The sequence below is a fragment of the Monodelphis domestica genome, chromosome 4 (assembly GCF_027887165.1).
Source record: "Monodelphis domestica isolate mMonDom1 chromosome 4, mMonDom1.pri, whole genome shotgun sequence".
Lineage (NCBI taxonomy): Eukaryota > Metazoa > Chordata > Mammalia > Didelphimorphia > Didelphidae > Monodelphis > Monodelphis domestica.
Window position 1 is genome coordinate 422,458,340 of NC_077230.1, and position 27,286 is coordinate 422,485,625.

The 27,286-nt window shown below is 44.5% G+C and overlaps 1 protein-coding gene across 7 annotated transcripts; it reads left to right on the plus strand.

Annotated features, from left to right (window-relative positions):
- On the plus strand, positions 1–26,852 carry LOC130453960 (pregnancy-specific beta-1-glycoprotein 7-like). 7 transcript variants are annotated; one of them, XR_008911647.1, is made up of 9 exons: positions 1–124; positions 2,411–2,785; positions 10,482–10,736; positions 13,158–13,439; positions 15,969–16,223; positions 21,067–21,209; positions 23,028–23,059; positions 23,836–23,957; positions 26,653–26,760. XR_008911647.1 is itself a non-coding variant. In XM_056796382.1 (8 exons), the coding sequence occupies exons 1-8, from the start codon at positions 52–54 to the stop codon at positions 26,678–26,680; spliced, it is 1,443 nt and encodes a 480-aa protein (XP_056652360.1). In that variant the 5' UTR covers positions 1–51; the 3' UTR covers positions 26,681–26,790. The 7 variants fall into 7 exon arrangements, 5 of the variants coding, with proteins under 5 accessions (XP_056652360.1, XP_056652363.1, XP_056652364.1 ...); XR_008911648.1 differs by lacking the exon at positions 10,482–10,736; XM_056796382.1 differs by lacking the exon at positions 23,836–23,957 and having other exon boundaries at positions 26,653–26,790.
- The last annotated feature ends 434 nt before the right edge of the window (positions 26,853–27,286 follow it).

A 27,286-nucleotide genomic window follows, 5' to 3' on the forward strand; every position in this document is an offset into this window, starting at 1 on the left:
AAGGTTCTGAGCAGGGAATGAAGACATCTCTCAGGGCTCATCAGAAGCAGGATGAATGAACACATGAAGTTTCCTTTTGGAGACTTCCAGAGGAATGGGCCCTGGCCAGGGCACCTGCTCACAGGTGAGAGAAATCAAGGACATGGAAGGCTGGAGGGCAGGCCTGGAAAATGGGTCATTCATTGCTAGCAGCCATCCAGGTTCTGTGCAGTCTTTTTAAAAATCCTTATTTCATATCTTAATAAGAACTCTAAGATTGAAGTTCAAGGGCTAGACAAATATGGTGAAGGGACTTGTTGATCCCTCTGCCTCACCTCAGTTGTCAGGGATGAGAGTGAGATAAGGGTCAGTCCTCTGTGGTAGGCTGCTGGGAAGAAGGGGGCATCTGAGCATAGCTCCGATTCCCTGAAACCTCCTCCTAGGGGAGAAGGGGGAAGTTCCTATCAAGGTCTGGGGCACAGGAGAGCTTGTGTATGGTTGCAGTTGAATGTGATGGAGGCTCAAAGGAAGGCGAGGAGCCCTGGGAGCTCCTGAGACAGTATCCTAGAGGACACCCAATGAGAGAAGTATGAAGGATCATAAACCCACAACTGGAAGGAACTTAATCTTTTAGATGGAGAAAGTAAGATCCATAGGGGTGGAATGACATGCATATGGCCACATAAGTATTAAGCATAAGCAGCAGATTTTGAATCCAGTCCTCTGTATTGTAAGAATTAAATTTTAATGGTTGACTAAAATATATGAACATTATAAATAATATGGTAGCCGCCAATTCAAAGTATTATTGCTCAAAGTTGAAATGATCTTTAATAGCTCTTATTTACAAAAGAGGTGGAAAGAGTGAAAGTAGAGAAATACAAATGGGTAGAGAAGACATTAGCCTATCTAACTAAATATTGCTCCGGTGCTGACTCAGCCAGGACTTGTTGACCTTCAACCAGAATTAAGCTCTTTCCAGAAGACAGGAAGGGAAAACCAGCTATCCATTCATCCAAGTTCCCTCCAAGAGGCTAGTCAAGAGATGACTGGAGCTGAAGGTGACTCCTGAGATCAACTTTCTTTCTTGAGCCAATCTTCTTCTTGAAGCTGACTTCCTTCTCGGAGTCGACTTTTTTAGCCCCAGAAATTCAGGGTCTTTTATAGTGGCTTCTTGTCTCTGCCCCTCTTCACAGGGGCCAATCACAGCTTCCAAATTGTCTAGCACTGAACCTACAGAATATCACTTTCTTTTCCTTTTTTTAAAAAAAACAAAACTCTTACCTTCCACCTTATAATTAATACTGTGTATTTGTTCCAAGGTAGAAGAGTGGTAAGGTCTAGGCAATTTTGGAGTTAAGTGATTTGCTCAAGGTCACACAGCTAGGAAGTATCTGAGGCTGGATTTGAATCTAGGAATTTCCCTCTCAAGGCTTGACCCTCTATTATAAGAAACTGCTCCTCCTGTTTCCACAGGCTACACTGATCCTTCCTGATCTGACTAACCCAAATTTTTACTATTCTAAATAAACTAACACTATTATCCTAATAATTCTTAACTTTATATCTAAGTTATAAAAATAACAAAGGCTAGCTAGTTGAGTCTAAGCAGGAACCAAGTTAGGACTCTGAGCTTTAGCAGACTCAGAGTCCAAAAGAAAGACCAGTTCTTTCTTTGGTTTTCTCAGAGTGAAAACAATCTATAAAATCAGCAATAGATAGTCACTAGTGTTTCCTAAGTTGCAAAAGGAAAACACTTAGCTCCTTCAGATCTTTCCCCCCTTTCCTTCTACCTCAGACAGGAGAGAGAGAGAAAAGTGTTTCTTCCTCCAAGTTCTCAGAGAGGGAGCATAACTCTGCCAATTGCCAGAGACTAACTCCCACACTCAGAGAGCAACTGTCACAGAAAAAACCCTTAGACTTGAAACTGATACTCAGTTTCAGTTCTGTTTGAAACTCCAATTCTTTCTCAAGCCAGCTTCTCTACTTCTTATCTCTAAACTAATATAACAAGCCTTAATTTCTAAATCATCCTTATAATTTCCACCGAGCCTTCTAGCTATCCAGGAAATCACTTTCTAAATCCAAAAACAGTGTATTCATGTGAATTACTAGTAAAAGAGTTAGGTAGGAATTTGGGAGTTGAGGAAATGGCAGTTGATACAAGCAAAGGCTCAGAGATAAAAAGGAAGAAATGAGGGGAGTCTACCTGAAGCATAGGATGCATGGAAGAGAATCAGTGAGGATAAATTTGGAAAGGTTGTTTTGAGTCAGTACATGGAGGCCTTGAATGTCTGATTAGGGGTTGGGGTTGATTTTAACCTGATGGCAAAAGGTTGCTAAATGGAGATTGTTCCAGCCCATGTCCTAATTCTAACCATGTCCTTCCCTCTCCCTTTCTTACCCTTCACCCTTCTTCCTGACACCCCAGCCTTCCTTCTGTGCTTCCAACTCCAACTGACACCTGCTGAACTAACCATCACTCCAATCCCATCCAGACCAGTAGAAGGGGAAAACATCACCCTCTTCGTCCAGGGCTTTATTGGAGAAGATCTCATGTCCTTCAACTGGTTCCGAGGGAGTACCACAGATCTGGCCCAACAGATCCTCACCTTTGTATCCATGTCTGGCACCCAGTCAATGGGGAAGGCCTACACTGGGAGAGAGAGAGCAGAGGCTGATGGCTCCCTGCATATTTCCAGCTCCCACCTCAATGACTCAGGCATCTATACTATTCGCCAGATCTTCTTTCCAACAGACTCAGGGTCAAATATGGTGTCTACAAATGTCTACTTGCCTGTCTATGGTAGGTGGTCCTGTTCTCTTCCTCTACTCAGGGCCATTCACCCAGCATCTGTCACTATGCCTCTGTCTTATTGGAGGGTTTTCTTTCCTGGGAAGGGGTTTGGGAGAGGGTCCTGGACTCTCTGGATTTGTAATTGATCGAACAGCCACTTAGGAAGACAAATGATGGAGGGTAGGCACAGAGGAACTAATGAGGGATTAGGGGAGAAGCATGATGCCTCAGGTGAGGGTGCTAAGAACTTGTGGGTCCTGAGGGTAAAAAATGGGGGATATGAGCTTTGAGGGCAGCTCATAATGAGTAGGATGGGGAAAGAAAAATCTGGGTTTGAATCTTAGATTTCTTAATCTTAACAGTGAGGTAGTTACCGCAGTGGTGAACCTTTTTTGTGTTTGAATGCCCAGAGGACTAATCTGTGAGGCCCTCGATAATCAGAGAGAATTGAGGGAGAAATACTTGCTTTGGGTTACTGGACAGAGGGCTGGAGCATGTAAAAAATGTCCTGAGGTGCTGGGAAGAGGGAGAACAGAGCAGCTCCCTGAATGCCTGCTATACATGTGTGCCATGACTTCACCAATGCTGGTATAGAGAATAGTGGGAAGAGAGAATCTGGGTTCCAATCCTGCCTCTCATACTTATTACTTGTGTGACAGTAGGTAAGTCCCTTCTACTCCGTAGGCTTCAGTTTTTCCATCTGCAAAGAGAGGAATTGGACTAGACTCTCTCTAAAGATTCTTTGAAATTCTGTGTTCTAAGATTTTCTATTTCTAAGGGTAAGACATCCTGTCATCTGTGGTCTAAATTCACTTCCATCCCATGTCTTCTGTGTTCTAAGGGTTCTTCCAGGTCTGACCTTTCATGGCTTACTTTTTAAGTTCCCTTTCAGCTTTGACATTCCATATTCTAAAGGTTTTCCCACTTTTAACTCTCTGTGTTCTCTTTCTAAGTTCTCTTCCAGCATTAACACTCTAAGTTCTAAGGGGCATTCCTTAGTCTGACATTCTATGTTATAATTTTTTCCCCTAGGTTGGACCCCCTCCCCCCATCCTATGTTCTAAGTTCCATTCTAGTTCCAATATTCCATGCTTTAAGGTTTCTGATACCCCATCTTTTTTGTTGTAAGGTTCCTCTGAGTGCTGATGTCCTGTGGTTCTTTGATTATTAATCATTTGTTCTCCTGGATGACCACACGGCTAGTAAAGGTCTAAGGTCAGATTTGAATTCAGGTCTTCCTGACTCTGGGCCCAGAGCTTTATCCATTGGAACACTTAGCTGCCTCCATTGTGGTTGTTGTTCAGTCATTTCTGTCATGTCTATCTCTTTGTGACCCTATTTGGGATCTTCTTAGCAGAGCAGGAAAGGTTTGCCATTTTTTTTCTTGCTCATTTTTCAGATGAGGAAACTGAGGCAAATAGGAATAAGTGACTTGCCCAGGGTCACAAAACTAGCAAAATGTTGAGGTTGGATTTGAACTCGGGAAGATGAGACTTTATTAACTTCTGTCTCAGAAGTCAACCCACTGGGCTACCTAGCTGCTTCTAAATACAAGAGAAGGCAGACAAGTAGATGGAAAAGACCTCTTGTAGAAGGTGGACTTGAGTTAAATTTGGAGGGAAACTGAGAATTTTGAAGGAGGGGGAGGACACACAGACAGAAAGAGATGAGGGGTGGGGAGGAGAGAAATACAGAGACAGAGAGACAGAGACAGAAAGACAGAAAGAGACAGAGAGATAGAGAGACAAAAACAGAAACAGATGGAGAGACGGAGAGAGACAACACAGAGAGTCAGACAGAGACGCAGTCACAGAGGGACACACAGAATGTATAGAGAGCCTTAGGGAACCCTGACACCACAGGGGCAGGAGACAGATATTGATCCACCCAAGGAAACTGAGGAGTGACGAGACAGGAAGGAGGAGAACCAGGAAGGAAGAGGATGAAGAATCCCTGGAGAAGAGTGTCCAGGAGGAGGACTCAGGCATGCTGAGGCTTGAGAAAAGAGTGTTGGATCTGGAAGATTGTTGATGCTTTGAAGAGAACCATTTCATTCAAGTGACGAGGTCACAAAGTTATCTTCCTAAAGCTCGCGGCTCATTGTGGCCGTCTGCCTCGACGTCTGGCAGTCTATCCACTGGGCTATCTCGCTGCTCCCTTAGTTCAGTTCCAAAACAGAAGAGTGGCAAGGACTCCACCATCAAGGTTAAGTGACTTGGCTAGGGTCACGTAGCTAGGAAGTGTCTCAGGCCAGATTTGAATAAATGCTTATTTACTGATTGACTAATAAAATAGGTGCTTAATAATGATTGGTTGAGGGAAGCTAGATGGTTCCATGGAGAGAGTACCAGGCCTGGAGATGGGAAGTTCTGGGTTCAAATGTGACCTCAGTTCCTAGTGATCCTGGGCAAGTCATATAGCTCTATTTGCGTATTCCTTACTACCCTTTTGACTTGGAACCAATACTCAGTATTGATTCTAAGACAGAAGGCAAGATTAAAAAAAAAACAAAACAACAACTACTGATTGAATTGAATTGGTGAATTGTGAGACTGTATAAATGTTAGTTGGGGACTGCTTTATGGCTCAGTGGATAGAGCACTGGACCTGGACTCAGAATTCAAACTGATATCAGACACTTACTGATTGTGTGACCTTGTTCAAGTCATTTGACCATGATTGAACTTAATCTACTGGAGAAGGAAATTGTAAACCACTCCAGTATTTTTGCCAAAAGAAAAACACCATTTGGCCAGTGCTGGCATGCTATGGGTCCACAGGGTCATGGAGAGCCAGACACAAATGAACAACAACATACCAGGCATTGTCTTTATTTTCACTAATCTCCAACTAAAATTTAGTGTTTCCTTCAATTATGAATGTAGGCGACAAACATTCGTCTAAGAAGGGTCTGTAGGGGTTGCCGGACTGCCAAACATTCCACAACACGTAAAAAGGTTAAGGAACTTTGGTCTAGATTAGTGCTTCACAAGCCTTTGGATCTCAGGTCCTCTTGATTCTCTTGAAAAAAAAAAAAGAGAATCCTGAAGAGCTTTTAATTTTGTAGGTTGTATTTAGGGGTATGTTTGTAAATGTTTAACCACCAGCTCTCTGGAGGAGCAGGTAGGTAACACTGTGGATAGAGATCCAGGCCTGGAGTTGGGAGGACCTGGTGCTTTGTGACCTTGGACGAGTCACTTAATCCAATTGCTTACCCCCTTCCTGCTTTTCTAAGTATCGATTCTAAGATAGAAGGCAGGGGTTAAAAAAACAACCCTAGCCAAGATCCTCTACTAAGTTTAATCTGCATTATTGACATGTCCTCCATCACTTTCTTAAGTCTCAAAATGGACCACAAAACAAATCGAACCCCAATTTGTCGTGTTTGCCTGTTTCTGAGGTGTAGACGATCAGACTGTAAGTGTAACAGTGACTCTTCGTGCCCTCCCCAATGATATCGATGGATCCTCACCCTATCAGGCGTTAAAACCTCTTCGTATGATTATGAAAATAATTTTGAACTTGCGGGACCCCCTGAAAGGGCCTCAGGATCCTCAGAGGTTCCTGGTCCGCAGCTGGAGAACCGCTGGCCCCCCGTGATCCCTTAAGACCACCCCAGCTCGAAATCCCATGAATCCATTGCCCGTGTCTCTGCATTTCTCCTCTAGAGCAGTTGTTCCCACGGAACGTAACAGCCCAAGACGACAGACCGACGAATACCTGGGCTCAGGGAACCCGTCTTGTAGCCCTCTGAGCAGTGGGGTGACCCTTCGCTGGTTTGTAGACAATGAACTGGTTACAGAGAGTGACAGGCTCCAGCTGTCTGCAGATAGAAGGACGCTGACCATCCCCAGGGTCAGCAGGGATGATTCAGGAATCTACCAGTGTGAGACCCTCAATGAACTCACATTCGGCCCGAGTAGCCCCTTTGTAATCAATGTGACCTGTGAGTCCTGGGGGATGAGGGAGGAGGATCCCAGCCAGCCTCCAGAGGTCAGGTGAATTAGGCACCCACCCTACTATGTGACTCCCATAACTGAGCACCTACTATGTGCCTGTTACTGTGGTGGGCGCTCGGGATACAAAGACAAAAAAGGACCTGCCCTACCCTTCAGTCTAATGATGGAAACTATTTGTATCCACATAAGCAAATACAGAGTATATGGACACAAAACACAAAGTAATTTAGGTATGGTGGGAGGTAGGCCAGGAAGGGCCTTGGGTAGATGGTAGCATCTGAGCAGAGCTATGAAGGGAGCTAGAGATTCTGGGAACTGGAGGTGAGGATGGAAGGCAATTGTGGGATAGAGCTGGGGAATGGAGTTTTCTGCATGGAGAATAGCAAGCTGGCTACTTTGGAAGGTAGAAGCAGAGATTAGTGATGTGTAATAAACTCTTGAAAAGTAGACCATTGCCAGATAGCGAGGGGTGAGATATTCTCATATCCCAGACCACTCTACTTGGTATAGTCATTGGTTTTTGGAAAATCTCATTTTATGTTCTTTCTTTTCTGGTCTCCTCACCATGCGAAATCTAATTATCCATCTGCCTATTTACCCATCTATGTACCCATCCATCCATGTACTCATCCATCCATCCACTCATCCATTCATCTATCCATACATTCGCCCACCCATCCATCCATCCATCCATCCATCCATGTACTCATCCATTCACCCATCCATCCATCCACTTATCTATCCATCCATCATCCATCCATCCATGTACTCATCCATTCACCCATCCATCCATCCACTTATCCATCCATCCACCCATCCATCCATCCATTCATGCATCCATCCATATTCCCACCCACCCATCCATCCATCCATCTACCCATCTGTGAAGTATTATTATGTGACAGAGGAGAAGAAACATGACATGGTAGATAGAGAACTGGCCTTGGAGCCAGCAAATATCTGAGGCCAAGTCCTAACTTGTGACACACATCAACTGTGTGACCCTGGGGAAATCATTTAGTTTCTTGAGGCTGTCTTTAGGCAAACAATGACCCAAGGGCCAAATCCAGGCCACCATGTTCAAGCTGAGAATGGTAAGGCAAGGGTTGTATAAAACCAGGCAGTTGACTGAATCTGGCCCACAAGTCATGGTTGGCTGATCCCCGTTCTACAATCATAAGATACAGAACTGGCATGGATGTGCCATGGTAGAGGGAGTTTCCTCTTCTAAGGGTTCTCTGTGCCCATGAAGAGTTCTTATTCCTGTCCCCCTGTATCCGGCGCTGTGCTAGTTGCTGAGGATATAAAGAAGAAAAGAGTGATTGTTCCTGTCCTTAAGAAACTTACTTTCTATGTGATGTGGGGCTTAGAGAATAAGTACCGTGACGTGTTAAATTTGGGGGGGGGGGCAGGAGTTTGATCAAAAGTCAGTAGCTCAGTTTATTAAATGCAAAACACTTAGTTTATTATTATGAAAATACAGAGAGGAAATAGGAAGGAGGAAAGTGAGAGTAATCTTATAATAGCTTGTAACTATGCCCAAGAGCCCGATCCTGACTAAATTTATTCTAAAAAACCCTAAATTTATCTGCCTCAGAGAGCAGTACCTTCTGCTAGGCTGCAGCCCTTGCCTATTCTTCTCTACTCTGACTATCTAATGATATATCCACTATCGAACTACCTGTCTACCCAAGTTAGCAATGATCAATAAGGCTGATAAGGCCATAAATTCCATTTCTCTGTGTCCAACTAGAGAGATCCCGCAAGTCACACACCCCTCTCCCCAGGAGGCCCAGAGACAAAAGCCCTTTGCAACTGTCTCCCACTGATTAACTTCCATCCGTCATGCCCTTCTAACTGTCACCAACTGCCAGGTGGCACAGCAGGGGATCTCTGACAACCTACTCAGGAGAGGGTCTCTAACTGCCAAGCGGCCTAGCAGGGGGTCTCTGACTGGAAAAAAACTTATTATTCCTTTTCCTCTTAAATATTAAAAGTAGAAATTAATGAAAATTATCTTAACAGCACACACACATACATAAAAGAGTAAATACACAGTAATTTCAAGGAATAAAGAGTTTATAATTGGGAGAAGCTAAAATGTGCTGTGGATAGCCTTGGAAGGAGAGGAAGATAGAAGCAACATTGAGCCCTTGATAGTGGGTAGAAGGGAAGAAGCAGGTCACTGGGGCAGAGTGGAAGGAGCCCAGCTCTTGGCCCCTGTAGACTCTCATGGAAATCTCATCTAACCCCAGCCTTGGGACTCACCTAGAATGTCCCAGTATTTTCTGAGCCTCACGTGACCATTCTCCATTTCTGAGCTCTAAAGATGGGTCTGTCACCGTCTCCTGATTTGTCTTGTGACTTCCTGGCTAGGGTGACTTGGGACAGAGTTGTTCCAGACTCATGAATCCCTGCTTGTGGGCTTTCAGGGTCACCCATTTTCCAAGCTAAAAAATGAACTTTCATGTATTGATTGATTGATTTATCAATTTTATTTATTTATCCATTCATCCATCCATTTATTTATTTATTTGCTCATTTATTTATTTATTCATTCATTTATTGTTTATTTTCAGATATAATTATATATTATTGTATATAATACAGAATATATATTATAGCATTAAATTAGATAAAATATTAAAATATTATTAAATTGTAAATATTCATCAATTAATTAATTCTTTATTTACTATTCTATGTGCTAGGGGATTAAAGAACCATAAAGACACAGAATTTTACAATCAGGGAATATTTTCAAAAATAGAACTTAGACTCATAGAATTTAGGAATATAGAATGTTAAAAATTTGATGTACTTCAAGAAGCTAGACGACTAGAGAGCCAGATCTGGAAATGGGCAGTCCTGGGTTCAAATATGACCTCAAACACTTCCCAGTTATGTGACCCTGGGCAAGTCCCTTAACCCCCATTGCCCAGCCCTTACCACTCTTCTGTCTTGGAACTGATACTTAAAATCAATGATAAGACAGAAGTTGAAGGCTAATAAAAACCTGTCATCCTCCTAATTCTAGGAGATTTTTCATGACATGAAGGTAGTAGGACCTCCACCCAGGTATAACATAGGAACAAGTCATAGTCAACTCTGTGTTTCTTCAAGACCTCTAGGGTCTAGAGCATCTGGGTGGTTCAGTGGCTGGAGAGTCAGACCCAGAGATGGGAGGTCCTGGATTCCAATGTGACCACTTCCCAGCTGTGTGACCCTGGGCAAGTCACTTACCCCCCATTGCCTAGCCCTGATGGCTCTTCTACCTTAGAACCACTACCCAGTACTGATTCTAAGATGGAAGGTCCGAGGGTTTGTTTGTCTGTTTGTTTTTTTAATAAAAAACAAGACTTCTAGGTCACATTATGCACAATAGCTTGGCCTGTTTTGTCGACAATCTCCCGGCGGGCGAGGTTCTCTGCTCTAGCTCTCAGGGAAGACGTCAGTGCTTCCGAGGGGCGGACTTCTGGGGCAGCCTTGCAGCATGTGTAAAAGTTTAGGGTATTAGATCATGAGGACTTTTCAATCCTAGAAGTCAGGTGATGAACCCCTTGAAACCCTTGAATCTTGGGAACGCAGGGCCGTAGAATGTCGCTGTGGGAAGCACTTGCTCCGTGATTGTTCAATGCTTAGAGAGGGGCAAGGACTGGCTGGTGGCCCCCGGCGATCCATCCCTGGAAGGCCCCCCCACAACTAGATGCCCAGTTTTTATGGAAACTTTCCCTTCTCTTATTCAGATGGTCCAGATCCTCCTGTGCTCCGTCCCGAGGGTTCAGACTTTGTCGTGGGTTCCAACCTCACCCTGTCCTGCTTCGCCAGCTCTAATCCGGCAGCTCACTACATTTGGTGGGTCAATGGGACTGCCGGGCCCTCTGGCCAGCAGCTCTTCATCCCAAACATCTCGGGTGGAAAGTCGGAAGTCTATGCTTGCCATGCAACCAATCCCGACTCTGGCCTCCACAGCACAGCAGAAATAGCAGTCAGTATATCAGGCAAGTTGTGGCGTATAAGAAGTGATACCACAAGGATCAGCTAGGTGGGGTCCTGGGTTCCAACCTGGACTCAGAAACTTCCCAGAGGTATGACCCTGGGCAAGTCACTTAACCTCCACTGCCTAGCCTTTACCACTGTCCTACCTTGGGACTAATACACAGTATCGATTCCAAGATGAAGTTGAGGGGTTAAAAAGAAGTTATATCTAAGGAACAAAATATTAAGGTGCTAAGAGGTTCTGGGAGGCATTGGCTTTCAGGATAGTTTGAAATTGGATGTGTGCAAGGTGGGGAGGCTGCCCTTGGTGCCTGTGCTCAGCATGGGGGAGACCCTGAGTTTGGGGAGTGGGTGCCAGGAGACTTTGAGCATTTTATAAACATGGAACTTTTTTGGGGGGGTTGTTATTGCTGCTCAGTTGTTTAAGTCACATTTGACTATTTGTGATCTTGGCAAAGGTACTGAAGCAGTCCTCCAGCTCATTTTTATGAGGAAACTGAGACAAACACAGTTAATAAAGTCACACAGTTTATAAGAGTATGAAGCCAGATTTGAACCCAGTAACGTGAGTCATCTTAACTCCAGATCTGGTGCTCTATCCATTGTCAACAGCAGCAACACAGAAATTTTCGTTCATTGATTTTCCCCATTTTTATTTCATTTCCAAATTTTCTCTCCCCCCCCCCAGCCCCTCTCCTTTCCATGGAGAAAGAAAGTAATGTGATACTCATTATGCAGGTGAAGTCATGTAAACATGTAAAACATATTAGTCGGATCACCACAGAAAAGGCAAAGAAAAAAAAGGGGAAAAAATCTGCATCGATCTGCATTCAGAGTTCATGGGTTCTCTCTGAAGGCAGATAGCATTTTTCCTCAGAGTTCCTTTGGAATGGTCATGGCTTATTGCATTGATCAGAGTAGGTAAGTTAAAGATAGAATTTTAGAATCAGAGATTCACAGATAGAGAAACTCTAGAGACATAATGTTAGCATTGTGTAAGCTGACATGTTATTAAGATTTTGAGAATGGATTTTTCCTCTGGGGCCCAATCTCCTTAGAGAATCATTATCAGAAGACTATCAGGAGGCATCTGGGTAGCCCAGTGGATTGAGAGCCAGGCCCAGAGATGGGAGTTCCTGGGTTCAAATATGGCCTCAGACACTTCCCAGCTGGGTGACCCTGGATAAGTCACTTAACCCCCATTGCCTAGCCCTTACTGCTCTTCTGCCTTACAACTAATACTAAGAACTCAATCTAAGACAGAAGATAAGGGTTTAAAAAAAGACTATCAGACTTATTCTTTTGTAGGGGAGCCACATGCTCTGTTAATGGAGGGGTGAGATGCCCCAGAATAAAATCACAGACTCTTGAAGTTTGGAGGTGAGGAAAAAATTCACTTTTTTCCTTGAACTTTTCTGGGTCTTCCCAGAAATAAATGGAAGCAACAAATAGGCAGGTTTAAGGCCAGAAGAAGGGAAACTTCCCCCAAGTGGGATGGGTGGTCATGAGCTCACCATCCATCACCAGGGGTCTTTAAATAGAGGCAAGGTGAGCATTTGTTGTTAAGGTTGGAAAAGTGATTCCAACTGAGGCACAGGCTGCACTAGATGCTCTCTGAGGTCTTTTCCAGCCCTAAATCTATGATCATCTCTGGTGCCATTGACTTTGAGAGTCAATCATCCCCAAACAGAACAACTGCCTTTTTTTTTCCTGGGTCCACCAAATTGCTTCCAAGCTAGACTTGGGCTCTTTCTTTTGTTTCAACTCTTTCTCAACTCTTCTGTCCAATCAGTTGACAAGCCACATGGAGGCTATTGCCATAGTCCAACTAATGGGCTGAACTAGGATGGTGACCAAAGTCACTGAGAGGGGGAAGGGGATGATAAAGGAATGGGAGAATCCATAGGACTTGGCAGGTGAGGGAATATGGGAGGGGAAAGGGGGCAATAGTCCAAGTAATGAGAACTTAGGTAGGATGGCAACCACAACAAAAGAGAAAAAGAGAGAGGTAGTAGAGATAATGCAATCCACAGGACTTGGTAGCTGACTAAAGGTGAAAAGGGAGTAGGGGCAAAGAGAGGGAGGAAGAAAAGCCTCGGTGGCCCACAGGTCCTGGATTTAAATCCAATATATTCTACTTCCTGACTTGGTAAAGTCAAGCTAGTTGTTTGGTTAATCTCCTTGGTTTAGGCTAATCTCCTTGGATTTCAGTTTCCTCATTTGTACAATGAAGGCTTCAACCAGATGATCTTGGATTTCCATTATCAATCAATCCATAAGTATTCAATATGTTCCAGGCACTGTGCTAGATCCTGGGGAGTTAAATGCAGTTGGGCCTAACCTTCCTCCCTCCCTTGGTATCCTAAAGGTTCCCTCCAGAAATATCCACTGATATTGAATCCTACTTTTTCATATTCTCACAGAGACACTGACCCAGCCAGGTGTTCTGGTCAATAACTCAGGCCCAGTTGAGAACAAGGACTCAGTCAACCTGACCTGTGTTCCTCCAAAGAGTCTGGTGGCCATCGTCTGGTTCAATGATGGTGAGATCCTCCTCAGTGGTCGCCAGGGGCTAGACCTGTCTCCAGACAACAGAATCCTTACTCTGGAAGTTGTCACCAGGAACGACAGTGACCTTTACCAGTGTGAAGCCAGGAACCCTGATGTGGCCAGTACCAGAGCCCCAATCACCCTCAAAGTCATCTGTGAGTCACCATGAATATGAAGAGTAATCATCAGAAGGCAATTGTCCAGACTCTAGAGGCAGAGGGGCAAAGGGGGGGAAAGCTTTGGATTGGGAGTCAGGGTTACTGCCCTGGGACAGTGAGAAGAACACCAATTCTGGAGTTCATAGACCTGTAATGGAGCTGCCTTTGCAGGGATATCTGAGGCCCCTACTAGCTCAAGAGTTAGATTACTCTCTGCAGGACTATTCTGGCTTCTAAGCCTCAGTTTCCTCACCTTCAAAAGAAAGGGGCTGGACTAGATGGTCTCAGATTCCTTCTAGCCCTGGCCATCTGTTACTGTCTGCATGACCCTTCTGGATTCTGAGTCTCAGTTTCTTCAAATGTAAAAGAAGGTCAACTATATGACCTTTGAGGGACTTTGCAGCTTTAAATCTCTAATTTGAAAATCCCACTCTGTCCTCTAGGGATATTCACATATGTGAACAGATAAGTAAAAGGAAGAGGATCAGGATCTAATTACAGAAAAGGACACCGAGGGGGCATTAAAGGGATTGTAAAAGATGATACCATGCCCAGTTATCTTTTTATGAAATGCATATTGGTCTCTTGAATGAATCAGAAAGGTAACAAGGGAATATGATGAAGGAGAGTAGGAGAAGACTCTGGTTGAACTTTAAAAGTCAGTTCACTGAGTCCAGGAGACAAACTTGAAGAGAAGTATAGCTCTTGGTGGTACATGGGGGCAGAGAGAAGGAAGCTATTTGGAACTATGTTGAGCTGAGAGTGGACGTGAGAGCAGAGGCGACCACTCGTGCTCTCAGCTCCCTATTCTGTTGATTGGATGGGCTGGAAAATGTCTGAAAAGCTTAATAACCTTTTGGAAGTGGAAAATCAATGAGAGTTCCTGATCATAGGAGTGGAAACAAAACTCACAAAAAGGACACAGCAGAGAAATGTCAAAGAACTAGGAAAATGTCTGATGAGGGATGGGAGATCACTTAGCCAGTACTCTAGAAAGAATCTGACTGAACAAATAATTCAAATTCCCAACCAAAAGATAATTGATGGTGATGATGGTGGCAGTGGTGGTGGTGAAGAAAAAGATGGTTAGATGGTAATGATGGTGTCGGTGATGATGGGTACCTTAGGAAGGAGGGAAGGCTGTATGTGACCCACTTTCTCTTGCTTTCTTTCTTTTTTTTTTTAAACCCTTACCTTCCGTCTTGGAGTCAATACTGTGTATTGACTCCAAGGCAGAAGAGTGGTAAGGGCTAGGCAATTTGGGTCAAGTGACTTGCCCAGGGTCACACAGCTGGGAAGTGTCTGAGGCCAGATTTGAACCTAGGACCTCCCGTCTCTAGGACTGGCTCTTAATCCACTGAGCTACCCAGCTGCCCCCTTTCTCTTGCTTTCTAAGCAGTGAAGTCCAGCAGATATTGTTAAACTCATTTTGAGAGGAAATAAGCACAGAGTAGAAGTGACTTCTTGTTCCTCTCACCCAGTTCAGGTCTCTTAACTGATTACAGTCATCTTTGTTGTTTCTCTCACATAGCCACCAATCCCTGCCTGGCTTCTGAAAGATGTAATTCTTTAGATTCTCCTAGAAATTCTATGTATATCTATCTCCACCCCCTATTTTCTTTTAATAAGTAATCTAAGTTAGAGGTTGGGTTTTCAGAACAGGGCAAAATAGAGAAAATAGTAGGACAGAGAAGTTCAAAACTGGAAGGGAAATCATAGAATTTAGACCTGGAAGGAATGTTAGAACCAAGAATGTCAGATCTGGGAGAGGCCTTTGATCACAGAATGTTAGAACAGAGAATACAAGAACTTGTAGGGCCCTTAGAACAGAGAATGTCAGAGCTTGGAGTGCTCTTAGAACAGAGAATTTCAGAGCTGGGAGGGACTCTAGAACAGTGATGGCAAACCTTTTAGAGATCACATGCTGTGCCCCACTCCTGTCCCCCAGAGACCATGTGCCATGCTCTACCTCCCCACAGAGTACCACAGAGACTACCCCTTTCCTTACCCCACACAGGGGAGGGAGAAAGCACTCGCATTTGACTGCTGGGCAGAGGGATGAGTAAAGTGAAGAAATGTTCTCAGAGCAGGTGAAGAGGGGGAGGGGAATGGCCTCGGTGCTCTGCTCCCATCTAGCTCTACTGCCTGTGAATCACCCACCTAATCCCTCGTGCACTTCTATTGGGCTGCTGGGCAGAGGATCAGATGCTGAGAAAAAATGTTATCAGACATGGTGGAGAAGGGGAAGGGAGTAGCTGTGCCTGAGTCCCTCTACCTTTCTAGTAATGAACTCTTGGGGGAGGGGTTGGCATAGGCTCACAGAGAGTGTTCTGTATGCCATCTTTGGCACATGTGCCATAGGTTTGCCTTCACTATTATATCATCACTGCTCTAGACTATGGAATGCCATAACATAGAGGATCCCTAAATACTATCCAATTTGGCTCCTCATTTTAAAGATTTAGAAACAGAAAAGCCAGAAGCTTTTCATTCTCTGTGCCTAATTGCTATTCCATTTCTTTCTAGATGGTCCAGATATTCCCATTGTTACCCCTCCAAACTCTACCTTTGTGGAGGGTTATGCCCTTACCATCTCCTGCTTCTCTGACTCCAATCCTGCTGCTCAGTACAAGTGGGAGATTGATGGGACACCTGAGCCATCAACTCAACATCTCTCCATCCCTGATGTCTCTCTGGATAATTCAGGTGTGTACACCTGTGAGGCCTCCCACATCATCACCCATCAAAGAAGCACAGCACAGGCAAGGATCCAGGTGTCGGGTAAGTGGAATTTGGGGTGGGCTCATTCTGTTTATTAGAAATTCCTTCATCCAGAGACTACCTCCTCCAAATTCCAAAGAACACAGATAATTTCAGCTTTCCCTTGAGGCTAGAGGCTCTACTTGGGGCCTTGTGACTTCTGTGGATTGAGCTTCTTTGACCTGGGATGCAGTAGGCCCTGCAGACAGATATCTGCCCATCCCAGCCAGTGGTTACTCAAGGACAGTGTGGTACAACAGGAAGAGACTCACTAGTGTCATGGTGTCACAAGAACAGAGTTTTAGCACCAGCTCCAGTGTAAAACTAGCTATGTAACTTTTGGCATATCCCTTCACCTTCCTGGGTCCCAGTTTTCTCACTTGTGTATTGGAAAAATAATTTGAGAATCATTTAGTCACTTGACAAACATTTATCAAAAGCCTATTATATGCCAGGTAAGGGCACTGGACCTGGAGTAAGGAAGACTCATCTTCCTGAGTTTAAATCTGGCCTCAAACACTAGCTATGTGACCCTAGTGTAAGGGGCGAAAAGGTGTTATTTTTAAAAGGGTTGGACTTAATTATTTAAGAGTTTGGTTGCCAGGAATTTAATTAATTCCAAAGAGATTTTATTTACAAAATGTAGAAAGAGTGAAGTAATAAATCAGAGAGAGGATAAGGTAAGATATCTAGCTTGAGCACTAAGTAATTTGCTCCCGGCCCCTCGGGGCAGGGAGAATTAGTTTCATTTGGCCTTGGCAAAGCCGAGGACCTGGGAAGTCTCTTCAGAAAATCCAGCAGTTAAGAGTCAGCTTTTCACTCACCAAGTGTCAGTCCAGTCAGCAGATTCTTCTGCCCCTCTTCACCAGCCTCAACTCAAAAGCATGAAGAACTATCCTCCAACAGAAGTGGAAGTCCAAGTTGAACTCTGCTCCAAGAATTCCCCAACTCTGTGTAGCACTCTCTCTTTTAAAGGCATTTTTTCTTGCATCACTTCCCCTAATTACACATCTACTAATCACAGCTGGCGCTCTGCTCTAGGAGTGCCCAGAAGGCAGTTAGTTGATTCTGATTCATTACCCATTATCAAACATGTGGGTCACAGACCTCCATTTCACAATTAAGTGGGATATTTGCACTTTTTGTGATTGAATCTAAAAATAGACAGGTTTCCATACTTAACTTTTAAGTAGGGTGTTTACACTTATGGGGATTAAAATCTAAAAATACATATGAGTTACAATTTAAATCTTCACAATCAGGGAAGAGCCAAGTATCTTCATTGTTACAATCAGGGGAGAGCCAAATCCAGTCTTCACAATGGCAAGTCATTTTAGCTCTGTTTGTCTCAGTTTCCTTATCTGTAAAATGAGCTAGTCAAACAACTCTAGTATTTTTACAAAGAAAACTCCAAATGGGGCCATAAAATGCTGGACGCACTAAAAAAATTACTGAACAAGAACAACAACATGTCAGGCACTGTGTAAAGGGCATCAGATATAGAGAAAGGCAAGAATGTAGTCCCTGCCTTCAAAGAGCTTACAATCTAATGGGGAAGACAGCCTGCAAAAAACTGTGTGCAAGATATCTATAGTGGAAATATAGAATTTCAAAGTTGGGAGAGACCATCTAGTCTTATTAGAAGCCAGTTAAAGAATCCCCTTTATAAGAAATGGTTCTCTTTTCTGTTCTATTGTTAAAGAATCCATCTCAATATATTATAATCAGTTACACATAGCCAGCCTCAGAAGAATATGACAGTTTCCTGAGAGTGTTGCTAAGGTCTCCGTGAGTTCCTTTTATAACAATCCATGAACTTGAATTAAAAAAAAATGTGGATAACGGCATTTCAATAGAGTTGGTTTCCTTTGTGATCCTATGGATTTTAATTCATCATCAAAGGCATGATTTAGAGTAGTGCATCTGGCTTCACTAGACTGGCTGCCCAGGGATCCAGGACACAGAAAAAGGGAAGAAACCCTGACTCATTGGCATTCCCTGGGACCATGAATTTAGCAAACCTATCAAAAGTGAGATGAAGTTAATCTGGCAATCTACCCTTTGCATTACATATGGATGCCATGGGACACACAGAAATGTTTGAATTCTGATCATCCCTGCCCTGCCCCAAGGAGTTGACAGCTTACTTGGGGAAATAAAACAGGGAACCACAAAAAGGTCCCTGTATCCCATGTGTTTCTCTACCCCACTTCCCAAAGGCTTTCTATGACTGGGTGAAAAAAGGCTCAGCCAGTCTGAGGGCCTGATGGGTGGGGCTAGTTATCAGGGACAGTCTTCTTGGCAGAGGTGGGGAGCTGAGTGCTGAGCCTTGAAGGATAAAGCTATGCAGAAGTGATGAGGAGGGCATTTTAGGCCATGCAGGGCAAGGAAAGATGGTGGAACTGGAGACAAAAGAACTAGATTCAAATTTTGACTGCAACCTACTTTCTGAGTGTTTTGGCACTAGCGGTTTAGCTTCTCTGAACCTTGGTTTCCTCAGCTATAAAATGAAAGGGTTGGACTAGATGGCCTCTAAGGTTCCTTCTAGCTACCTGAGTAGGGGTTTGGGGTAGGATAGAGGAAGAGAAGAAGAGACACTCGCAAGCTGAACCTGAGGGGCAATGAGAGGTGTTTGGAACTGAACTCTGGAAGTCCTGAATGCCAGCCTGAAGAATCAGATGATATTGTATCCTGACAAAGGAGGGATCCATGATAGGCCCCTAAAGAGGAGATGGATGAGGTCTGATCTTGTCTATAGGGAGAATCATTTGGCAGGCTTGGAAGAGGCTGGAGGGTGAAAGCCTGAAGATGAGGCAGAAGTCAGAGTCCAGAATCAGGGAAGGTCTTTTTCCCTGGAAGATTACTGTAAGGATGATTGGAGTTGATAATCAGCTGACAGTGTGAGAGACCAGATTCTCCTGTACCCTGCAGGTATATTGTAAGATTTTCAGTCTGTGCCAGCTGAGAGGCCAATTACCTTGTCTCCTATAAAGAACCTACAGTCATATAGAGACTGCTCTTATTGCCACAGGGACCAAACATTTAGTATATGAAGGGAGCAATTTAGTTTTATTAGAGTCCATAGTCCTTTGTAGTTAAGTTTGGAGAGAAACTGATTCTGCCTCTTGAAATCAATTGGAAGCAGAGAGGCAGCCTACCATGGTCAAGAGAGCATTGGACCTGGAGTCAGACAGACTTGAGTTCACATACTGCCTCAGAGATTTACTAGCTTTGAGACCTTGGGAAAATCAACCCCTCTGAACCTTAGGGAACTCCTTAAAATTATAAGATATAGAAAGATTGTAATCTGTGCCTATGTACAGAGCTCCAAATCACAGATCCGTGGTATATTGACAAAGAACCAGAGAATGTCAAGAGTAGAAAAGTCTTCAGATGTCCAACCCATGATCTTCAGAGATGAAACCAAGGCCCTGAGAGGTCATATGAGAGACAATGTCATGTAACAGATAGCCAATATTCCTCAAGCACAAGCCTAACCATGTCACACCATTTCTCAAGAAACATTTAACCTTCTCACATCTCAGTTTCCCCATTTGTAAAAACAGGCAGGTGAACTCAATGGTCTCTAAGGTCCCCTCTTCCTCTAAATTTATCATCCTATGAAATGAGTTTAAACAGAATGTATACAAGGCATGGTTTTTTCCTCATCCTTTTTTTTGGAGGGGTATAGGAGTGGTTTGCACTAATAGCTGGAGGAGATCAGGAAAGGCCTTAAATAGAAGATGATGCTTGAGCCACAGCCTCTAGTTCAGGCCTTCTACCTTGAAGACTGATTTTCAAAGGGTCAATCCAGCCTTAGCCATTACATCTAAAAAATAGAGCCGTCCAGTGGCTAAGGAAGAGATCAGGGACAGGCCCATTCTCTAGAACATGGTTGGGTTGGTCCTTCTCTGTACTATGTGGACATGGGGTTGATGGGTTGTCAGCCACTTGTAAGCATGGGGTGGTATGGAATTGGGGGGACAGTGTCAGACCTTTGATTGCATTGGTGGAAAGATCATTCGCTATGATAGTTTGACACCCACCCTATGTCTGTGCCTTAGCAGTATAGAATGCTGAGAGAATGAGTTACTTGTACAGGGTCCCAGAAACAGTATGGGCCAGAGGCAAGACTCCAGTTCAGGTCATCCTCACTTCCTTACTCATGCTCTATCCACTGTGCCAAGAATGGCATGAAACGAATCCCTATGATTGACCAAAAGTGTTTTTGTGATTAGATCTTTGACAGAACAGTGGTTGTTGATTGACTGAAATCACTACAGTTTTATCTCTTATGATTTTGGGGAAGACATGGTCTTCTGAAGGCCTCATCTGCTCAAGGAAATCCTACTATGTGGTTCCTACAGTCCTCCAATGTGACAGTCTGTTTCTTCATATCTTTCCTAACTCTGATGTTCCATGTCCTAAGGGATCTCCCAACTCTGAAATTCGGTGTCTTAACTGGCTTCCCAGCTCTGATATCCTAGCTAGGGGCAGCTAGGTGGCATGGAGGACAGGATGCTGAGTCCGGAGTTAGAAAGACCTGAGTTCAAATCTGGCCCCAGACATTTACTAGCTGTGTGACCCTGGGCAAGTCACTTAACCTCTGTCTTCTTCAGTTCCCTCAGATGTAACATGGGGATAATAATAGTACCAGGATTATAGTGAAGATTAAATGAGATAATATTTGTAAAGAGTTAAGCATATTGGCACACAGTAGGCACTATATAAATATTAACTATTCTTCTTTTCTGTTCTAAGGCCCTTGCCAGCTCTGATATTTTCTATTCTGAGGGATGATCAGTGAAAAGGATAGTCTATCACAGTCCAGACTTGATCTTTGCCTCTTCCTTCTCTTCTACAGAAGCTTTCAATCAAGGCACCAACCAAGCTCTCTATGGAAAGTCCATCCCCAGTGGGGCCACTGCAGGAATTACAATTGGCATCCTGGTAGGGGTGGTTTTGACAGGAGCATTTGGGTACTTTGTTGGTGTCATGAAGTCCCAGGTATGACTGGCTTACCTGAACAGGTATTCTGTCCTTTGTGGCAGTGTGGGTGATGGTGGTGATGATGGTGGGCGTATATATTGGAGAGGTAATATCAGTAGTGACAGAAGTCAAGGACATGGTCCTGAAGGACTGAAAAAGAGTGCTGGGGACTGTGGATGTAGACTGGGCCCTGTGGCAGGAGACTCAGAGATCACAGTTATAGACTGTCAGAGCTGGATGGCATTTAGGGAGAATGAGCCAAAGGGAAACTGAGGCCTGGGGGGACCTAAGGCTTGGCAGTGTACCATGCCCCAGTAATGCTTGCTTCCAAGGGTACCTCGAGGTCCAGAGGAGTGCATTGGCACTGAGGGCTAGAATCAGAATAATGACCACCTCACAATTAGTCCAGTAGGTCAGACAAAGCTTAGAAGATTGGCAAGAACATACAGGGTCCTCCAGCTCCGCCATAACCTATTCTTTTTTTTTTAACCTTTACCTTCCATCTTGGAGTCAATATTGTGTATTGGTTCCAAGGCAGAAGAGTGGTAAGGGCTAGGCAATGGGGGTCAAGTGACTTGCCCAGGGTCACACAGCTAGGAAGTGTCTGAGGCTAGATTTGAACCCAGGACCTCCTGTCTCTAGGCCTGGCTCTCAATCCACTGAACTACGCAGCTGCCCCCTGCCATAACCTATTCTAAGACCTTTCTAGCTCCGACAAACTTTGTCCTTAGCCTTTCCTCTGTTTCTGAGGGAGGGTGTAATGAGGTGAACAACTGGCAGCTCCACCATAGCCATGCTGGTTTTAGTTGCTGATTGGATGTCCAGAGGGAGATGCCCAGGGGGCTCTTGGAAAGAAGGCACCAGAGCTCTGGGCAAGAATCAGGGAAGGCTTTATGGATCTGAGAGTCACAGAATCAGACCACTAGAGAGTTAGAAGAGACTCAGAAGCTATTTAGCTTAATGTGTACATGAAAAGAACACCCACTGTAATATAGTGGTTATGCAGAGATGATTATGAACCCCAAAGTTGTGATGGGAGGCTCACCACCTCCTAAGGCTATTCCTGTTCCTTTTGGATAACCCCAATTATTCGGCCGTGTTTCCTTCTCAAAGCCAGCGAATGGCTCAGTAGTCTGGGGAGTCAGAGAGCAAGGTTCATGGACCTAGGGAATTAAAGATGGAGGCAGTGGGCCCAGGAACACAGGCGAGGAGAGATTAGGGAGCAAAGAGGCCTGGCATCCACAGGGAGGAAGATGCTGGCCCATCTGCCCTCTGTCTTGCTCAGAAGCCATCCTGGTGTGGACACCATACTTCAGAAAGGAAATTGACCAGCTTGAGAATGTCTAGATTGGGCGACCAAGATGAGGAGGGACTTCATGAGCGGGCCATGGGAGGATCAGCTGAAGATCAGGGCTGGTTGGTCTGGGAAGGAAGGATTCAAGGTGGAGGGAGCCCATGTGTGGGAGCTGTATTAAGTACCTGAAGAATTGTTATGGAGAAGAGAGATTTGTTTGTTCTTGCCTGGCCTTAGAGGACAGAATCAGGAGTCACACAGGGGAGTTACAGGGAGGCAGATTGGAGCTCTGTTGGAGGAGGGACTCCATCGTGATCAGAACCATCTGCAAATGAAATAGATTGTAAGCTCCCCAAGGGCAGGAACGGTCGCCTATTTGTCTCTATCATCGGGATACAGGAATGCTTTGGGAGAGGGAGCTCCCCTTTGTGGCAAAGGCAGACAGACCTGGGGAAGTGGGACTTTCTGCACCAGGAAGGAGGAATGTCTCCTTCGGCATTCGTCCCACTTACATGACTTTCCTTTTCTCTCTCCCGCCTCAGGTCAGTAATGCTGTGGAAGTCATCGCAGCAAGGTAAGGATGTCCATTCCTCAACTCTAGAGGCCCAGGACTTGGGAGAAGGCCACAGGGATACAGTGGTGGGCTTCTTAGGCCTCCTCCTTCATAGAATGGCTTCATAGAGATTAACTTCCCTAGAATCAGTACTAAGTATTGTTTTCAAGGCAGAAGAATGGTAAGAGCGAGCGATGAGGGTTAAGTGACTTGCCCAGAGTCACACAGCTAGGAAGTTTCTGAGCTCAGATTTGAACCCAGGACCTCCCATCTCTAGGCCACTGAGCCACCCAGCTGCCCCCTGTACACCCATTTTTAAAGATGGAGTGATGAGGAAAGTAATTCTCCCTTTTTTGGGTCTAGACCAATGTTCCAATACACATGGAGAACTCTCACTATGGACATTCTCTTCATAAAGCAGATAGAAACTCATCTGTAGCAATAGCCATAGAGTTATCTAGGGCACTGAACATTTAAGTCACTTGACCGGAGTCACCAGTCTAGTAGTCATAATAAGAATAAGGAATATTTATAAAATGGGTTATGCTTTGCAAAGCACTTCCCATAGAGGATCTCCTTGGATCCTTATAAGAACCCTGGGAGAGAAGTGTTATTATCATTCCCATTTTACAGATGGAATCTGAAGAGGTCAGAGATGGGACTTGAACCCACATCTTTTCTTTTTTTTTTTTAATTCAAAGATATTTTATTTTCCCAATAACATGCAATAATAATTTTCAACATGTTTTCAAAAATTATAAGATCCAACCTGTCTCTCTCTCTCCCTCCCTTCCCAGTCCCCAACTCAGATGGCAAGCAATTTGATCAGGACCACACATACATTATCATGTAAAGCCCACTTCCATATTGGCACACTCATGGAAAACCAAAACTCATCTGAATCCACGCAACTGAACAGGTATTTCCCTGGAGGAGGAGAGCATTCCCCAGCATGCGTGCTTCAGGGTTGTCCCAGATGTTTGCCTTTCTGAGAGGAGCCAAGGTGTCACCATTGATCTTTGTACAATATTGCTGTTACTGTGTACCATGGTCTCCCGGTTCTGCTTATTTCACTCTGCATCAGTTTCTGCAGATCTTTTCATTTTTTTTCTGAAATCCTCCTGCTTATCATTTCTTATAGCATAACAGTCTTCCCTCACCAACACATACCACAATTTGCTTGTCCATTCCCCGATTGATGGACATCCCCTCTGTTTCCAATTCTTTGCATCAATAAAAAGAGCTGCCTTAAATATTTTTGTACAAGTAGGTCCTTTCCCCTTTATTATCTCTTTGGGATACAGACCCAGGAGTGGCATTACAGGATCAAAGGAACCCATATCTTTGTCTTTTTTTTTAAACCCTTATCTTCCATTTTGTAATCAATACTATGCATTGGTTCCTAGGCAATGGGGGTTATGTGACTTGCTCAGAGTCACAAAGCTGGGAAGTGTCTGAGGCCAGATTTGAACCCAGGACCTCCCATTTCTAGGCCTGGCTCTCAATCCACTGAGCCACCCAGTTGCCTCTGGAACCCACATCTTCTTGAGACACTAAGGCTAATGCTCTATTCATGACACTATTCTGCATCTCAGAAAATGAGACTCAGGGAATTGACTTTGCCAGCCTGCTAGGTGGAGCCATAGTGCATAGAGCACTGAATCTGGAGTCAAGAAGACTTCCTTTCCCAAGTTCACAGACTCACAGCCTCAGACCCTAGTTGTATGGCCCTGGGAAAGTCTCTTCACCCTGTTGCCTCAGTTTCCTCATCTGTAAGATGAACTGGGGAAGGAAATGGCCAACCCCTCCAGGATCTTTGCCAAGAAAACCTCAATTGGGGTCACAAAGAATTTGACATTACTGAAAAATGACTGAACAGCAACTATGATGGCCTGGGTAGAGAAAGAAGGGGGCCTGATGTTTAGCTCCATTTGTGCCTCTGACTGTATGTATGACCTTGAGCAAGTCCCTCTCTATGTCTCTGTCTCCCCATCTCTCTTTCTATCTCCATTCTCTCCATCTCATTTTCATCTGTCTCTCCATCTCTCTGATAGAGTTTCATAGTATTGTAGCTCTTGAGCTGAAAGGAACCTTAGAAGCCATCTAGCCTGACATTATTTTACAAATGAGGAAACTGAGACTGGTCACACAGGAAATATGTCAATGGTGGGATTTGAACCTAGGACCTGTGACTCCATGTTTAATGGATAAATCCAGTGGTCCTTTCCTATGTAAAGTGGGAAAATGAAGTGGTTGGGCTGCATGTCCCCTAACATTCCTTCTGCCTTTTATGTTCATTCATTTCAATTCCTGGGTTTATTTTTATTTATTTTTGGAAATTTTTATTTAATGAATTAATTTAGAATATTTTTCCATGGTTCCATGATTCATGTTCTTTCCCTCCTGTAGCCAACGAGTAATTCCACTGCTTTTTATGTGTGTCATTGATCAAGATCTCTTTCCATATTATTGATAATTGTCCCAGGGTGATCGCTTAGAGGCTACACCCCCAATCATATCCCCATCGACCCATGTGATCGAGCAGGCGTTTTTCTTCTGGGTTTCCGCTCCCGCAGTTCTTTCTCTGGATGTGGAAAATGTTCTTCTCAGTCCCTCAGAATTGTCCTGGATCATTGCCTTGCTGCTACATTTCCTGGGGTTTTGAGAATTCTGTTGCTTATTGGAAGTGGAGGTGGTGGGAAGGGAGGGAGGGAGGGGGGAATCCAGACAGCCAAGGGACTCCAAAGTCCAGCAAGGCCTTAAAGGACTGATGGGCGGATCAGCTGCTGGTGATGTAGCATCTCCTGGTGGCAACTTCAGGTAATGAGCTCTCTGCCTCCTCCACATGTAGGATGGGAGGGAAAAGTGAGAAACAGCAGCAGAGAGGGAGATTGGGTGACCTCTTGCTCACATATCTGGGCCCCTCCTGGGGGACCACAGACTCATCTTCTGTCATGTTATCATGGCAATGTGGTGCTCCCCTACATGGAGCTGTCTGAGCCTGGAGTCAGGAAGAGCGGAGTTCAAATCACGAGAGACTCTTGGACACATCTCTTCACCTTTCTGCCTCAGCTCCCTTACCTGTAAAATGGAGATCATACGTACATAGACCTCTCTCCCAGATTATTGTGAAGATAAAAGAAAATGATCTTTTAAAAGCCCTTTGTAAGCCTTAGAGTGTTATAGAAGTACTAAATATGACTATCGTCATTGTTATTATTATTCCTCCTGTTACTACTACTACCCTGGGCTTGGAATCCAGAGGGTCAGGTATAATTCCCCAATAGGCTGCTGACTCTGTGGAGTACTTTGGCCAGATCACTCCCTTTCTGGGGGCTACGGTCCTCGCTCTGGAAATGGAGGCCATTGGGCCAACAGGTCTACCTTGGTCTCCAAGTCGGTGCTCTTTGGAGTGCCCTTCCCAGGCTGTTCCCGTAATAACGATCACTCCTAATAACCACCAGCCTTTCTCTCGCTCCATCGATGGCTGGGCACGTGGTCAGTACTCCACAGATGTGATCTCATTTGATCCTCCCAGCCTCCCAGGTACAGATGAGGAAACTGGCTTTCTAGCCATGCCCACCCCAGCTTTATTTTCATTTCTTTTCTTTTAGAGAGAGAGTGGCCCCCACTGCCCTGTGACTGCCACAGCTGGGTCGCTGGCCATTGCCCTTTGTCTGAAGCCAGAGAAGAGCCAAGCCCTTGGATTCAAGAAGCAGAGAACAGATGGGTCCAGTTTTTCTAGCCTCCCTGTGACCCTCCAGGGCTATTTCAGTTCACCTCTGGGTGGGCCTCCTTTGTGTCTTCAGTAACATTAATAAAGAAAAGATTAAAAAAAGAATGGGCTTGGGGATCCCCAAGGTTTCTTCCAACTCTACCACTTTTGACCTAGCATAAGGTCTTGTCTTACGTGGACCATCTTGAACCCACGTCTTCCCCTACTTCTCAATTCTGCGTTTCAAGATTCCTTCCGGCTCATTCCTCAACCTTTCCTCCACCGACACCTCTGCCCCACAGCTGACGTTCTCTGATTGGGAATAGAAGGTAGGCCATTTGAACGCAGGGATTTCTGCCTTTTTAGGCAAGATGGGGAAGTAGGGGAACAAGATGGAGTTTGTGAAGGACCCCTGCCCATGTGGAGACTAGTTACAGCACAACATTTTACCTCTGTGGCCATTGGGACCAGTTCAGATCCATTTGGGAATCCTTCTGGACAGAGTGGAATGCAAACAGCCACTGCCATTGGAG

Excerpts from the sequence above, each read along its gene's own strand:
- LOC130453960 (XM_056796382.1), top strand. The coding sequence starts at position 52 with ATGAATGAACACATGAAGTTTCCTTTTGGAGACTTCCAGAGGAATGGG. Across the intron at positions 2,786-10,481 it reads TGTCTACTTGCCTGTCTATG|ATGGTCCAGATCCTCCTGTG; the intron begins GTAGGTGGTCCT and ends TCTCTTATTCAG. Across the intron at positions 10,737-13,157 it reads AATAGCAGTCAGTATATCAG|AGACACTGACCCAGCCAGGT; the intron begins GCAAGTTGTGGC and ends ATATTCTCACAG.